This window comes from Plectropomus leopardus, chromosome 18 (genome assembly GCF_008729295.1).
Source record: "Plectropomus leopardus isolate mb chromosome 18, YSFRI_Pleo_2.0, whole genome shotgun sequence".
In the NCBI taxonomy this organism is placed as follows: domain Eukaryota; kingdom Metazoa; phylum Chordata; class Actinopteri; order Perciformes; family Serranidae; genus Plectropomus; species Plectropomus leopardus.
In genome coordinates, this window is record NC_056480.1 from 22827049 (window position 1) to 22842916 (window position 15868).

Here is a 15868-nt window from a genome sequence, read left to right on the forward strand (position 1 = left end):
TTATACACTGTATCCAGATGGATGTTTATGCAGCAAAAATCGTGAAGACAATTTGGGGAAAAAAAATGCTCAAGGACATGTGAACACAGCAGTAGCTGAGAGTGACACACACAAACACACACGGTCACAGGGGCATGCGTGCACACACCCATTGTTTGGCTGCACCTGGTCTATTAAGGAACAGGATAGATGGGACTAGGGGACCTGACTGTGTGAATGTTTGTGTCAGAGAGAATGTGTGTGTTTGCGTGTGTGTGTCTGCACAACCTCAGAAGCCAAACATCTGCAGCTATGACGCACTTCAAGTAACAGTGCACACATACACACCATGCAAATACACATACCGCAAGACGCAAATTACTCAAAATTTTTGAACCGATATTTCCCAGCACAAAGTAATGTCTCCATTTGTGCGTCTCCTCTCAATAAAATCCCCTCTCGCTACTGCGAATATGCTTGAATAAAAACATACTATAATGCATACCATAATTATGTTCAATTAATATTCACTGTGAGCTTCAAAATTAAAAATTAACTATTTAAACTTTAACCTCTCACTTTTCCTTGAGCTACATCAATAATTTCTTTTTTGTTTCATTTTAATCATGTTTATTGTTGTTACATTTATCCTCATAATGGCGTTGTATCTATATTTCACGAAACCTTCGGGCGCCTTTTAGAGAACTCAATCTGCTCCGTGTAACACGCTGTGACTCCGTTAAGAACAGACGAGAGACAAATTTTATAAGCTTCTACGATGTCTTTGAAAGCTGCGCTGCATCTGCTGCAACAGAACTGTATAGAATGGCTGCCATTATCCAGAGCTGCTGCTTGGCTGCTGGAGTTCCAGGCTCTACTGGGTTAACTTTTCTTGTTTACCACTGCAAAACAGGCCTTGATCTCACATTTAACAATACACTTAATATAATTATTAGAGGGTTTTGTTATTTGATATGGAGCAAAATTAAAGAGGCTCATATGGCTTTGTGTCTGTTATTTTTCGTTCCATCAGTGTCACCAGTTCTTCCAGCTTCTGAAAAGGTTTCTGCTCATCTGTCACAGTTTCCATAGAGTTGTATACACTTTGTCATTTTGTTCCTAGAAATCCCAACTTCCACATTAAAACTTGCATCTTTCAGGCTTCATTTTGAGTAAACACAGACGTAAAGCCTCAAATTACTGCCACTTATCATGAAGAGTCTGAGTCAGACTTGTGAGAAAATGTGATGTATTTCTGCATGCATTGATGTACTAGAGACGTAGTGGCATGGAGCCCAAAATGCAAGTTGTGCAAACTCATTCTCTCTATGGCTCTCATCAAAACTTCTAAGCTGTAAAGACAGAACAAAAACACGGCTCTCACAGCACAACTGGACTATAATGTCTTCAGCTTTGGCTCTATCCTCTGAGCTACGCGGGACCACAGGAACACAATACACGTCGATATACACACTGGGAGCATACAAGTCCTGAACAGCTGAAGCTGTGCTGAGCTGTGTCGGGTCCTGTTGTGCTGTACAGACAGATCGAGAGAGAGAGAGTGAGCGAGGGTGAGAACAAAAGAGAAATGGTCTTCAGGGAAATCTAGTATACAAGATGCATCATGCCAGTGGAGCAGAATTCATAAACACACACACGCAGAGACACACACACGCATGCACACACTAGTGGAGAATTCCTAATGAGTGAAGAGCTCGCAGGGGACAACAGAGGGGGAGACAGACAGAGGGAAAAGCAGGAGTTCGGGGAGAGACAGACAGAGGAAGAGGGAAAAAAATGATGTATCCTTTTCGAGCTTTCACCCCAAATCAAGTATGCATGGCACTGTGAGTGTGTGTCAGTGTATTATAAGTTTGAGGGTGGGTGTGTGTTTCCACTGAGAGAAGTTAAAAGTGAAAATCTCCACTTTGCATTCCTCTCACAGGCGCACACACAGACAGACACACACACACACACACACACACACACACACACACACACACACACACACACACACACACACACACACACACACACACACACAACACACACACACCCACCACACACCACCACACACACACACTTGGGACGGCACAGTCTGCTGCATTGCGCACAAACCCAGGGCCATCTTGCTACCTTGCCAAGAGGGCTTTGTCCGCCAAGGTTGCCATGGCACACGCTTGCTCACACAACACACACACACACACACACACTGTCTTTCTCTTTGTCACTCTCTCTCTCTGTCACACACACACACACATGCACACACACACACACACACACACACACACACACACGCACCAAAGAAAGGTGTGACTAGTCCTAAAGTGAAGTGGATTAAAGTGTCAAAACGACTGGTTGAGCCTGTGTGTGTGCACATCCTGCACACGTTTGAGAGTGCTTGTGTGTATGCTTATGTGATGTGAATCTGAATGTGTGTACTGAACATTTAGATTTTTTTATTAAAAAATGATTGAATGAAGATTCACATCTTTCTAGGGCTGTACCCAAATCAGAATCATATCAGTCGAATCAGATTTGGCTGTTCAATACAAATATTTGTTGTATTTTTCCCTATATGGATTTTGAACATTTGAACAGGGTTCAGTGGGGGTTTGTTGTAACAGTGACATAAACCTAATGTAGTTAACATGCTAATTATGCTAACAATGCATTTGAAACATCCAATAACATTTTTGACGGCCACTGGTTATCCAACAAAAGCCAGAGAGTGCAGTGAATTTAGTTGCTGTGAGCTGTAAATTCAGCAGTTTTAAGTAGAAGGCAGATTATAATGTTATCTCTGAGCCTAACCATGTAAAGCCTCTCTTCCTCTGGGCAGCTTCCTCCAAATCAGACTCACCTTGGGTCTGGGTCTAAAGCTGTCTATGTCGAAAAGAGGCGTGAGAGCAAGAAAAACACTCATTCTGCAGCTAAATCTGAGGACCAAAACATGCCCTGAAGTACACTAAAATACTAACTGAATGAAAACAAAAACAAACAGATAAACAAACAACCACTGCACAACCTTTCCCATGATCCATGCTGTTCCAAAGCTTTGGATTAACAGGTTTTCAATGAAATGTTCCCCTTTAAGTATGTCATTTTTTTTCCAGTTTTATTGTGTTTTTATATTTGTGTGCACATAGCATTGCTTTGTCATTTCTGTGACTATTTATTGTTGTAATTGTGTAATTTGAATTTTAACTGCTATTTGTGTCCCTTTTACTTTAACTTGTACATCACTTTGGTCAACTCTAATGTGCTATATATGATTAGACTTGAATAAATATGAATATGAATAAACTTGAATTGTTTCAACTTAAAAGGAATCTCAGCCAACTGTGGGGTCTGCTGATTTGAATCTCTGACTTTAAGGGGGCGGCCCGACACCAACCTTGGCCAAAATTCAAAACACACTTAATATGTTTGATGTGTCACAAGGAAGGATTGGCAACTGTCAGCAAATAAAATGCAGGTAGGAGTGCAGGTTTGAATAAGTGGACCTCTTATCATGTTTCATTGTTTTGTCTTTGTAGTTTGGAAGGGGATCTGCAAGTACCTTTTTGTTTTTACCATGCACGCTGTGACACAATTCACAGCTGTGTTTTAGCCCTCCCCCGAAGCCTTAATGATACGAGATGCATCCTTCTACTGAGTTCAAACGTTTTTTTTCCTGTGAACCAGGCCTAATGTACAGGAGAGAATGAGCAACGGATGAAGACAGAGGAAAATAAGAAACCGATACTGATATGTTAAACAGATGTACATTATTCTTCATTAGGTGTTTCCGCTAAGCAGGACATTTTGAAATTAAATGGCCTGGATACACTGATGGATAAAAACTGAAAAAAAGTCATTTGTAGTCATTTGTCAATCTACTTTCAGTCATTTACTGGAAGCGGTTTTCTATAAGCTATTCATTCTCTCTGGCTTCTTTTCTCTCGTTTGTCAAATTACATCAGTCACTATTACCAAAGCAAAAGGCCTGATTGTGTGAAAGAACTTCAGATTTAAAGAAGAGATGAGGGAAAGAAAGGAGAGCCAGGAGAGCCAGGAGACAGAGGAGAGGGGAAGGCGAGCGGGGTTTTCAAATTAACTATTGGTCAGGGGTCAGATGGACATTTAATCTAACCAATCAGCTTCCTAATTACACAAGTGCTGCCAGAACGGTGTACCCAATGCATTTCTGTGTGTGTGTGTGTGTGTGTGTGTGTGTGTGTGTGTGTGTGTGTGTGTGTGTGTGTGTGTGTGTGTGTGTAGCTGGCTAGCGTTGCGTGTAGAGGTCTTGTTGTAGCAAAATGATCATCTGGCCTCAATATTGGTTCCATGTGTGAACACACACGCATATGCACGCACTTGTGCACATGCTCACACACGTGCACATGCCCACACACACATATAGCCTGTAGTGAAATTGCTCCCAAATTACACAAAGAACGAACGAGAAGAGAGAGAGAGAGAGAGAGAGAGAGAGAGAGAGAGAGAGAGAGAGACCAACAAAGAGAAACATACAAGCACTGTGGGACCGGGTGTGTAAGCCATAGCAGGAAAAAAAACTGAGAAATATAAAAAGAACACACATGTGCACACACGCACACACTTCCAGTAGTGTGTGTGTAAGTTGATTGTAACAGTAATTGATGTAAACGTCTAAATTACAGCTAGGAGCTAAAATAACCACTGTGTTTTACTGTTGCCATGTCGACGTGATGAAAAACACCTGGCTGGTTCACTGGCGGGGAGGGTGGAACATCTGTGTCATGGGCGCCCGGCTGAACCAATGAAAAGGCCGTGTGTGTAAGCGACATGTGTCTGAACCAATGAAACGCTCCGTGGAAAGAGGAGATATCTGAAGAGACGGCATGTTAGGCTCGAGTCAAACTAATCATATCACATTACGTGATATTATGAGCTATAAACCACCGCATTTTTGAGTAAATGCACTTCAGATCAAGATTTTGGTGTAATCATACTTAATCTAGGGACCTGTGCAAAAAAAAATATCTGAAAACTTTTAATGGCTTTTCCTACTTTGGCGCCAGATTAGTGTGGTTTGTTAGAAATGGGACAATTCACTGAGTGCCAGTAAAGTTTAGACAATCGCAGGAAAGTCTCTTTTAATACTCCTCCGATCCCAGAAGGAGGAATTCCTCGTCTTGCTCCGCAGGAAGGTCAGACTGCAGGGTCAGCTGCCCAGCGGCAGCCCTGGAGCAAATAATGGTTCAATGTCTTGCTCAAGGACACTTCAGCAGGGGAGATATGTCAGGCAAAGGGGATTGAGCCTGAGCTTTCAGCTGAGGGACATATGACTAATCACTACACCACCCAGCTGCCAAAAAGTAACCCAAAGAAAAACCACATGGCCAAATCCTGGGATTTTAAAGTCAATTTAGTGTACTTTTCTATGACTGATGACTGACTTTACACTTTCGGAAGTAGTGTGATGCGGTAAAAAGTTTCCCAAGCAGGTTGAGAAGGAACAAATTTTACGTTTTTTTCAATCCCGAGTCGGAATCAGTCAATCAGACAATTCAAAGCGTACTTGAAAAGAGGATTAACATCCAAACCGTGAGCCAAGATACAGTCAAGGAAATACGCTAATTCTTGATTAGTGTGAGCCAAAAATGCCAAGCTGTCACCTTCCTGCAACGCATGTTGTCAGCTGTAATATGTGTGGGGAAGCGTGGCATGTCCGGATTAGCCAAAATGGGTCTAAATGTGGTTAAAATGGTGTAATTTGTTTTTCAAGCCAAATATAATATTCCTAGCAGACAATGAGACTGCTGTGGACTGTCACACAGCGTAAAGCCACACATGGGTTATAAGTGTGTGACACACACACACACACACACACACACACACACACACATACACACTTCTATCAAGCAGATACACACATGACACGCACATGCTCACACACAAGCTCGTCCACCAGTATTTCCACACACACACACACACACACACATGGACAGGTCAGAATTAGAGCAAACAGGTTGTCTGATTATGTTTCTGTTACACTAAACACAGCCTGGATGTTGGACACACATTTACCACACACACACACACACGCTACCACACACACACTTTTTTTCTTTCCAGCATGGCTGTGTTTATTTGAGTCTGTGTCCTGATGGGAAATGTGACTGCTACACAAACAATCTGAACAGCCCAGAACAGACAACTCTGTCTGAGAGTGTGTGTGTCGAGAGAGAGAGAGAGAGAGAGAGAGAGAGAGAGAGAGAGCAACAGCGAGAGAGAGCGAGCGCTTCAGTGAATATCAGTGTGCCTTCCCTTTTTCCAACACAAACGCACACAAAATGCACTTCAGTAATCGCAAAGAATAAAGACAGACAGCACTTTTCACATTTTCCATAAGGGACTGTATATATATATATATATATATATATTATAGCATAGCTTCTCAAAATGCAGCCCGCAGGCCAATGGCGGCTCTCAAAAACAATTTCTGCGGCCCTGAACTTCACATGAAATGCATGTAATACATTTTAATGATCCCCAGACCATTTTAATACTTCAATAGCTGACATTTAATACACTACTCTGCTAATGCATCAAACTGTGCCCCCCTTACAAGCATCTGTCAGGTTAGATATGATAACTCGCTGAAAGCTACCGGTTGCCTGAAAACTAGTGGAACCTCACAAGTGTCACGGGAGTTACGCTCTGTCATCAGTATTAGTGCTCTTCACTAAAGTTAGCAATTTTAGTGGAAACTCAGTTGTTGAATGTCAGATGGAAAAGACATTTTGCTTTATGCTAACAGCCTTTAGCTGAGCTTTGTCTTCTCCGTAGACTGCTGCAGGAATGAGTCCTGAAACCCGGATATAAGATAGCATTTTAACACTCCAAGTTCCCTCATCTCAAACATGAACAACTTTTCTTGAACTTTTCAACTTTTCCCTTTGAAACAACTTGCTTTATTACTATATATTTTATTCAAGAACACTTTTATAGATCCAAGGGACCTTACATCAGAAATAACAAAGGTCTATATCTTTAAGGCCTGCAGAGGAAACGTACAGAACACACTTCTACATTAAAGGAAATTTAATGTGATTGGTTTCAAGAGTTTATAGTAGGAGTGCAAAACATAATGGCGAAAGGAAATAGAAAGACAATATTCAGATAACAAAGCAGTTCAGTTAAGGAACATAATTTATAAGTTAAATCACCAAAGTATTTTTTCCCATTTTTTGTCTTTAAAAGGGCAATAAGCACAAAAACACTGCGCAGACACACACACACACACACACACACACACACACACACACACACACACACACACACACACACACACACACACTCGAGCATAAGCTCCATAATTTCCTGTGGCGGATATAAAGTGATGTTAAATTATCAGCATGGAAAATAAGTTCAATTCATGCTTTAATTTCCTTACAAAACACACACACACAATCACGCACACACTCAGAGAAAATGCAAATGCCGACACATCGCACATAATTAAGTACACAAGCGGAGGGGAGCGTGCACACAGCCGCATAGATGCACATGTACGCTGACACGCATGAATTTACGCAGGGAAAGAGGGGAAGAAGGGAAATAGAATGCAAAGTAATGAGAACTTTATGGAAATACAGCTGCGGCTGTGTGTATGTGTAAGTGTGTGTTGTGTGTGTATGTGTGTCTTTTAAACATAATTAGCTCCGTCGGGCAGAAATGTAAACGAGAGAAACTTTAATGAAACTCTTCTCTGATCTGCTGAAAGCACACATTCCCGTTTATCTCTCTCTGTGCGTCTCTCTATTTTCTCTGTCTGTCTCTCCACTCAAATGGAATTGAATGTCACGCATGGGACTTTTAAAACCCCGAAGGTTCACATTTCAGCATTGCATTATGACCACATAAGATGAACACAATTATATTGTGTTTGTAAGGTCACATCCACAATTTCTTCCTTTCTCTGCTTGCGTCCATTTATCTGCTCTTCTCTGCCGTCCTTGAGGAGGAATTCCCTTTGAAAACACGGTCTGGAATTTATTAGATGATCTAAGTTTTGGGTCGATTCACATATGTTTGGGTATATTCACATGTGTTCACATATGTTTGGCTCAGAGGCGGACCTTTCTCAGCCCTACTTAACTCGAAAAACCACCATTACTCAAAGTCTGTCTCATTCCATTTATAAACTAAAATGTTAACCAAGCTTTTACTTTAATTTCATCTCCGAACCTCACACGCTTTCTATCCTTGCCTCATACACAGGAAGGGGTAGTAATGCCTTACAAGTAACACATAGGAGTAAAAAACAAAGAAAAAAGTATTTTATTTAAGGAGCAAGTACTTTTTAATCCTTTGTTTTGACTGTACTTTTACGTTTTATTCAAGTATATTTTTAAGCTTGTGATCTACTTTTTACTTTGCCACATTTGCAATTTGTACCTTTGTTACAACTAGTCTGCTGTAAATGCAGAGATTGAGTGTAGGCTGGCAGAGTGTGCAAGGAACACCTTCACTGCAGATGCCAAAATGCCAGAGCAAAACCGAGATAAGACGCAGCTTCTAGCGTCAGTCCCTGACCACATCTGGCCACACTTTTTATACCAAAATCAGAAAAAGACAACAGTTACATGATGAAGTGCTCACTGAGCCTAAAAAGAGTAATTAAAAAAGAAACACTGAAATCTCAGCTTTTAAAAAATCCTCATCACTGCAAGCACACTGATGTCAGTTTTATGTACTGTAGGTGAAAACATAGTTAGCAAAATACCATCAGCTACTACTTTTTCTACTACTGCTACTATTTTTTTTCATGTGCAATCACTAATGGTATGATAAAAACTAGGGCTATCAAATCTTTGTTTTTTTTAAAAATTGAGATTAATCAGTTAATTTTGATAGTTAATAGTTCAATCGTCTGTTTGCATTTTTTTAATCACATGTTTTTTAAAATCCATAGTCCATATTTACAAGGTAAAGCAATTCTTACTAAATGACAGTAAAAAAAAAAAGTATGGCAGCAGCATAAAATTGGCATGTCTGAAAAGGGGAGACTTGTGGCTACATAAATAACACATTTTCATTCAGATATCTTGAGGTCAGAGGTCAAGGGACCCCTGTAAAATGGCTGTGCTATTTTTCAATTGCCAATATTTAGCCAAGCTTTGGATTAACCAGGTTTTTTTTTTACTTCAGTACCTGGGTGTTCATGAGGAGGTCTGCAACCCCTATGGTGTCCTATGAGTTACTGCAGGGCTGCTTTTTTATTTATTTATTTTCTAATCAAAATATGTCTAAATGACATAAACATGAATCAAATACATAGCAAAGATAAATTGGCATAATCATTAAAAAAGAAAGCATTTCAACAACATTCATGATGAGCTAACTGTTACAAATGAATCCTTGTGCAGTCGTGTGTTAGTTAATATTAAATCACTGTGCAGCACTTATTGTTCATGGCGAAGTGAACCAGTCAGCAAACAACAACGTACTTTTTCCACATACAGATAAATTATTTCACGCATTCTTGTGACCCACAATGGGTCGTTTTGTACCTTTTTTAAGCGAGAGACTCTGACACAGCGTCCACCTCAGAAACTACCAGTGAAAGTGCAAATGGTGAAATTAACACATGCCATGCTACAACTGCTGCTGACTTAACAGCTACAGGCGAGTGCAAACACAAGAACACCCAAACTATTTTGAGAATTACTCAAATGCAACTGTTTTACACAGCATAAGTAGTAAAGGGGCCCTGCTCCATCTCCCTTTGAGCTAAGGGGTCCTTGTCCTTAAAAACCTTGAAGACTCCTCCTGTAGTAGGTTTCTCAAATGGTAATTGTTTATCCCTAATTGATTTATTTTTCATGGTATTAATTGAACTTGAGTGTGTAGATTTTCATTACTTTACCCACCACTGCTCATGCAGTCAGTCAAAATGTCAAAAAACAACATTTCACACTGAGAAAATGTCTTCAATATAATAACTCACAATAAAAAACACAGCCAATAGAGGAACACTGTCTCAACAAGGCAACACTGTGCAGCAATTACAGATCAGGCCTTTCAGATGAAAATTTTCTCTCTACAAAGTTAAAAGCTCCTACCGGAACACCCAAAAAACTCTGTGTTTATGTGTGTGTGCATGCCTGAGAGCTGTTGTGTGTGCGAGGTGTGTTTGCATCGATCCCTGCATATCAGGTGAGTTGTCCTTTGAGGAAAAGAAGGGAAATGAAAGAAAAAGGAATGAGAAGAAAAAAGGAGAGAGATGGATCGATGCAGAGGAGAATTGAAAGCACAAGTGAGGATAAAGGAGACACACACAAGTGCAGAACCGCACACACTGGCACAGAGGAACGACACACACAGACACACACACACACACACACACACACACACACACACACACACACACACACACACGCACACACACACACACACACACACAAGGAGAAATAAGACTTTGGCTGTTTGTTTCTGCTTTTGTCTCTTTTTAATCCTTCGCTTCCTCTCCACTAACCGACTCCCTGCATCCTACCATCATCGCTCTTCCTCCAGTGCCCCCCCTCCTCCTCCTCTATCACTACTTCTCACTTGCCATTTACAAAAGAGTCAATTTGTATTTTGGGCGGATTCACCTTTTATAATTCAGTCTCTGCCCTGTTGCGTCAAAGGCTGCATATAAATTGAACTAAACGTCACTGTGTGTGTGTGCGTGTCCTTAAGTGTCAATATCTGTGTGTGTGTGTGTACTGAGCTATTTCAGATGATCCTTTGCATTAGTGCCCCTCCCTTTTACCCTGCCCAGTGATGAGTCAACCTCAGCCTGTGTGCGTCTGTGTGTGTGGTATACTCGTGTGTTTGTTAGACATGTCAGTGCACGCCATGGAAACTGAGAATAAATATTGTGTAGTGAGAGGAGGGAGCGGGAGAACGATGGTAGCAAAGGCCATATATTATGAAGCTATTAAAGTAATAAGTCATGTTCAGCTTCTCCTCTTATAAATTGTTAAATTGTTTGTCTCTTCTCTCCCGCTCTCCCTCTTTCTTCCCCTCACCTTCATACACTCACTGGCTTCTTTTTGTCTCTCACTAAACACATTAAATCCTTAAGGCTCTCAAATACTCCAAAAAAGTCGCAGACAGTGGAAGTGGTTTCATACAATACTGGGATGTGGTTTATACTTCATTGGGTGTCTCAGTAAGCATTTGGCACATACAGTCCTCATGGACCCTGGCAGACATGCAAAGTATAAATTGAGCTTCAGCTCTCAGTGAGCCATTGATGGATCAGATGTAAAGCCAATTATTGTTTAACCCCTTGAAAACTCAGCAAAAGGCAATCAGTGATTTCACAAGAAATTACCCCAAATTAGCAAGAAATTATGAAAAAGTTACTAAAAAATATCTAAAAATTAGCAAAAAAAGAAAAATGGTAAAACAAATAACCCTAATCCAGACCTGCAGCTGGCAGGGACATGGCCTTTGTACATGGGGCACCCACTCTACCAGGAGAGTCAATGGGCATCCTGGCTGATTGTTTTAAGTCTTTTTTGTTTTTTTTTTTGTTTTTAACGTTTTACTGTTATGTTCTTAATTGGTTTGTTATTTTATGTGAAATTCTTCATGCAGCTGTCTTGGCCAGGGCTTCCTTGAATAAGGCATTTCAAATATCAGTGGGACTATCTTGTTAAATTAAGATTAAATTAAAAAACAAACAAATAAAATAAATAATTAAAACAGATGTTAATCTGCAGTTAAAAAAAAAGTAATAAATTTCAATGTATCTCAGTGTACTCTCGTGCAATATTTTAAACACTTCAATACATCAAAACATGTGCACAATTGCAATAATAATGCATTGTGATAATATCGTATTGTGGAGCCTCTGCTGATTCCCATCCCTGATGAATTACCTGATTTCTCTGTGCTCATACACACACCATATCTTAAAAATGTATAATATCGTAACTGCAATATAAATGGGTTATTCAATATCATGTCTGTGTGGTAACAAGAGTCAAGATACTGTTAGCTACGAAAATCAAAAAGACTGGAAGCAGTTGGAAACAGCTAACCTGGCTCTGTCCAAAATGCCTGAAAGCACTGAAACCAAGACCAACTTTTCCAAATATCACTTATTCATGTGGTATAACTCATCTGTTACAGAGGAAGAAAGGGGAACGCTGTCAGTTAAGGGGTTAATTGAAAAAAAAAAATCTCCATCTGACTCTCCCTATCTTTGTCTCTTCATCTCAATTTTCCTCCCTTTCTCTCTCACGCATGCAGTCTCTCTCTCTCACACAGACACACACTGCCCCACCCATGATAATGAGTAAACCTCTTGCTGCCCCACCCAGTCCAGTCTGCCAAGTTACTGCCAACACCTCACACACACAGACACACACACACACACACACAGTGTGCACGCATGAAACAGACCCACAACTTACACAAAGGAACCATACAGTCAACTCACACGCTGATCCGTGCCTACACACACCACGAGCACCACTCTCACACTTCATACTACCACTTACATAGTCTCATGTCAGTGCCATGACACTACACACACACACACACACACACACACACACAGTTTGGTCTATTCTGATCTAATGTGATCATAGCCAATAAGCTCTGTGGCGCTGGCAAACCACAGTCTGTTCCTACCAGCCCATGACATCACTGTGAAGTGAAAAGCATTGTGGGCTGAAAAGTAGCATGAGGGAACTGACTGACGGGGGGGTAACCATGGGAACTGTCAGTTTGCCACCCCGTTGCTGTAGCAACCGGCAAGTTTCTCACTGTTGTGAGTTAAAATCTAATTTGACAAAAATAAGTGCAACTTTTGGGAAAGGAAATGATGTCATGGAATCATAAGCGCATGGACGACAGCTCACAGATATATTAACATTCACATGCATGCAGGACGCTCGTACACACTTTGCTAGCCAACGCCAATCTGCATAAGTATTCTGAATATGATGGAAGAATTAGAGTTCCCCTTGTAGCTGCTCTCTGCATGCGGTCTAATCCTTACATCGGATTCAAAGGAAATGTAGATGAAGGCGTATTAATAGAAGCACTTTGACAACTAATTCTCTCAGCAGGTAGGATCTGGCTGGCCTTTACTCAGAGTCAGAGTTAAAAGCTAAAATCAGGGTGTAAATGAGACAAAGAGGAAAGATTAGGCTGAATGAGGCGGCGAAGCAAATGTGAAACAGGAAAATTCAGAATGAGAGAAGGAGGAGGGTGTGCACGTGTTCCACCTTACCCGTAATAGGGATTGGGACTCCTCTTTAGCGGCTCCTCCTTTCTCCTGTCCTCCTCCACCCCCGCTCCCTCCTCCCCCTGCGTACTGCTGAGGCATCTGGCTCCGTTTCTCTGCTCCACCTCCACCTGCAGTGGTTCCTCCTGGCCTTCCTCCTCCGTACAGCTTGGCATCTCCCAAAAACGACTTGGTATCTCCCATAAACGACTTGGTGTCTCCCAGGTAAACCATGCTAGGTGAAGCCACGCCTCTTTTCTGCTGCGAGGCCTCGTGATTGGCTGAAACAAATGACAGTGAGAGAGGGGAGGAGAAAAGAGAAGGACTCCCACCTCCTGCTCCTCTTTCTACTCCTCTTTCTGGCCCCATCCGCTCCTTGGGTACCCAGAGTAACCCGTGGGCCTGCTCGCCTCCTCTCTCTCCCAGTCCTCTCGTCTCCCCAAGGACCCAGCCTTTCTCCCGCTCTCTGTCTTTCTCCTCACCTCCCTCACTTTTTACCACTCCTCCTACCTCTTCTCGGCCTCCTTCTGCCAACCGTCCCTCAGGCGGTGCAAGGGAGTAGAGGAGGCGAAGATCCCCCTTGCTTTCTTCTTTAATGGCTAAAGTTGAGGGAGCCGAGCAGCCATTGGCTGAGAGCGTTAACGAAGGCGTCACTGAGGTGGGTAAGGAGTTCGTTGTCAATGAGCTTAATGAGGGAGAGGAGTCGTGACAGTGGGCCGAGTTAAAATGGTCGAGGAGGGCCGACGAATCGGGAGCCGTGAAGTCGCAGCGTCGACAACGGCAGCATGCGTGGACGCGCCTGCAGAGAGAGAAAAAAAGCAGTGAATAAATTATTAACAGACAAAAAAAGCACTTTATTTTGAAACAGCATAATCAAACACCAACACCACCTTAACCCTTTGAAACCTGAGCATTGACTTCTTTCAAAATCATGGAAAGAAGGCAATGCACAACCTAACAAAAAATAACAGAAAAATCTGCAAGACATTGGAGTAAAAAAGTTACAAGAAGATTATCTGAAATTAAAAAAAGTAAAATAAGGGGAAAAATTACCAGGAAAAAAGGGCCAAATAAAACTAATACTAATAATAATGTACATATATGTCTCTATAACCTCCTTTTAAATGTATAAAATATTTTTCCTAGTTATTTGATAATTCTCTCGTGAATCTCTATTTTTTTGAGAAATAATTTTCAGGTCATTTACTTCACCTTTTACTATTTTTTTTTTTTTCAATTTGCAAGACGTTTCATGCTAAGTTGCTGACTGCTATTTCCCATGTTTTTAAAACAGATCAAAACTATTTGCTCACATTTCATAGGTTTAAAAGCTTGTGAGAGACGTCTGAGGGCAGCACAAGAACACTGATGTCGATTCAGGCTTTAACTGGGTGAATATACACATCGATGCTGTATTCTTGGGTTTGTCAAACCTTGTTGGGAAAATACGAATGACATGAGCTCTTAAAAACCAGATTTTGTCATTAAGGATTATCAAGTCACAACAGTAACAATAATGAGACAGAACAAGAGAATGAAGATTTAAGTACGTGGTTTTGTTTTCCCTTCCATCCACTGAAAATGTAAAATGCATTCATTTCTAATAGGTTTTAATGGGCTGTATATGACAGATATTTAAAAAAAAGCTTGTCATTGATCACATTTTGAAGAAAATCCACTCCCTCAATTGACTAAATTGCATTTAAAGTGCATTTGTCCCTGCCCGACTTCCTCCAGCCACTCAGGTAGAGTTTCACCGAGCCCGTGGCCAAAAAGTGACTCAGTGTTCCACTAAATCACGATGAATTAGGACAAAACTGCGAGGAATGTAAATGAATCTGAATGACAAGAAATGAATCACCCATCAACAAACCACCTTCATTTCCTGCTGGCAAGGCCCCGACTGACCAGCAATATATACGATACACAACATCAGGGATTTTCCTGGCTCGGGAACATGGTTTGGATGCTTCTTGTGCGGGCCAACGAGCAAAATCAATCAACCATCTATACCAAGAACTTGGACTCCTGTTTGCGGTGACTCTTGGTGGGCCCATTAAGCGCAGCTGCTTTATATTTAGGGATATAGGAAAAATATTAACTAGGAGCTGTCAAAATATGCACAAATGAATATTTTAAAAGATGCGTAACCCTTTGAACCTTGAGCAAACTGGCTTGATTTTTTTTTTATAAACATGGGAAGAAGGCACTGAGCAACCATGAGGAAATTACCCAAAATTAGCAAGAAATTGGTAAAAAAAAAAAAAAAGTTTAAAAAAGTAAACAAGACTAGGGAAAAGTGCTTAAAAAGTCTAATAATTTAATAACATAATTTTAAATATGTAATTATTATATAGCTTTTTTCCCAATTTTTTTCCCTATATATTTTTTCCTAGCTTTAAAAAAAAATGTTCTAAATCTACTAATTTCTTGCAATTTGTGGAACATCACTTGCCAAACTGCTCATTATCTTTTCCTATGTTTTTGAAATAAATCAAACCATTTTGCTCAGGGTTTAAAGGCATAAATATTATGAAAGGTGTCTAAATGCAGCTCAAAGGGTTAGCAAAGGTGCATCTTTTTGTCTACACTGAGATAATCTAATTGACTGTTTGGATAATGCTGTTATTG

At 40.8% G+C, this 15868-nt stretch overlaps 1 protein-coding gene across 3 annotated transcripts in view; it reads right to left on the reverse strand.

Annotated features, from left to right (window-relative positions):
• Positions 1-15868, reverse strand: part of trps1 (trichorhinophalangeal syndrome I) — a 154505-nt gene that overhangs the window by 51751 nt on the left and 86886 nt on the right. For all 3 annotated transcript variants that reach the window (XM_042506122.1, XM_042506123.1, XM_042506124.1), the window contains exon 9: positions 13244-14036. In XM_042506122.1, coding sequence (XP_042362056.1) covers positions 13244-14036 — 793 coding nt within the window. The remainder of the gene's footprint in view (positions 1-13243; positions 14037-15868) is intronic.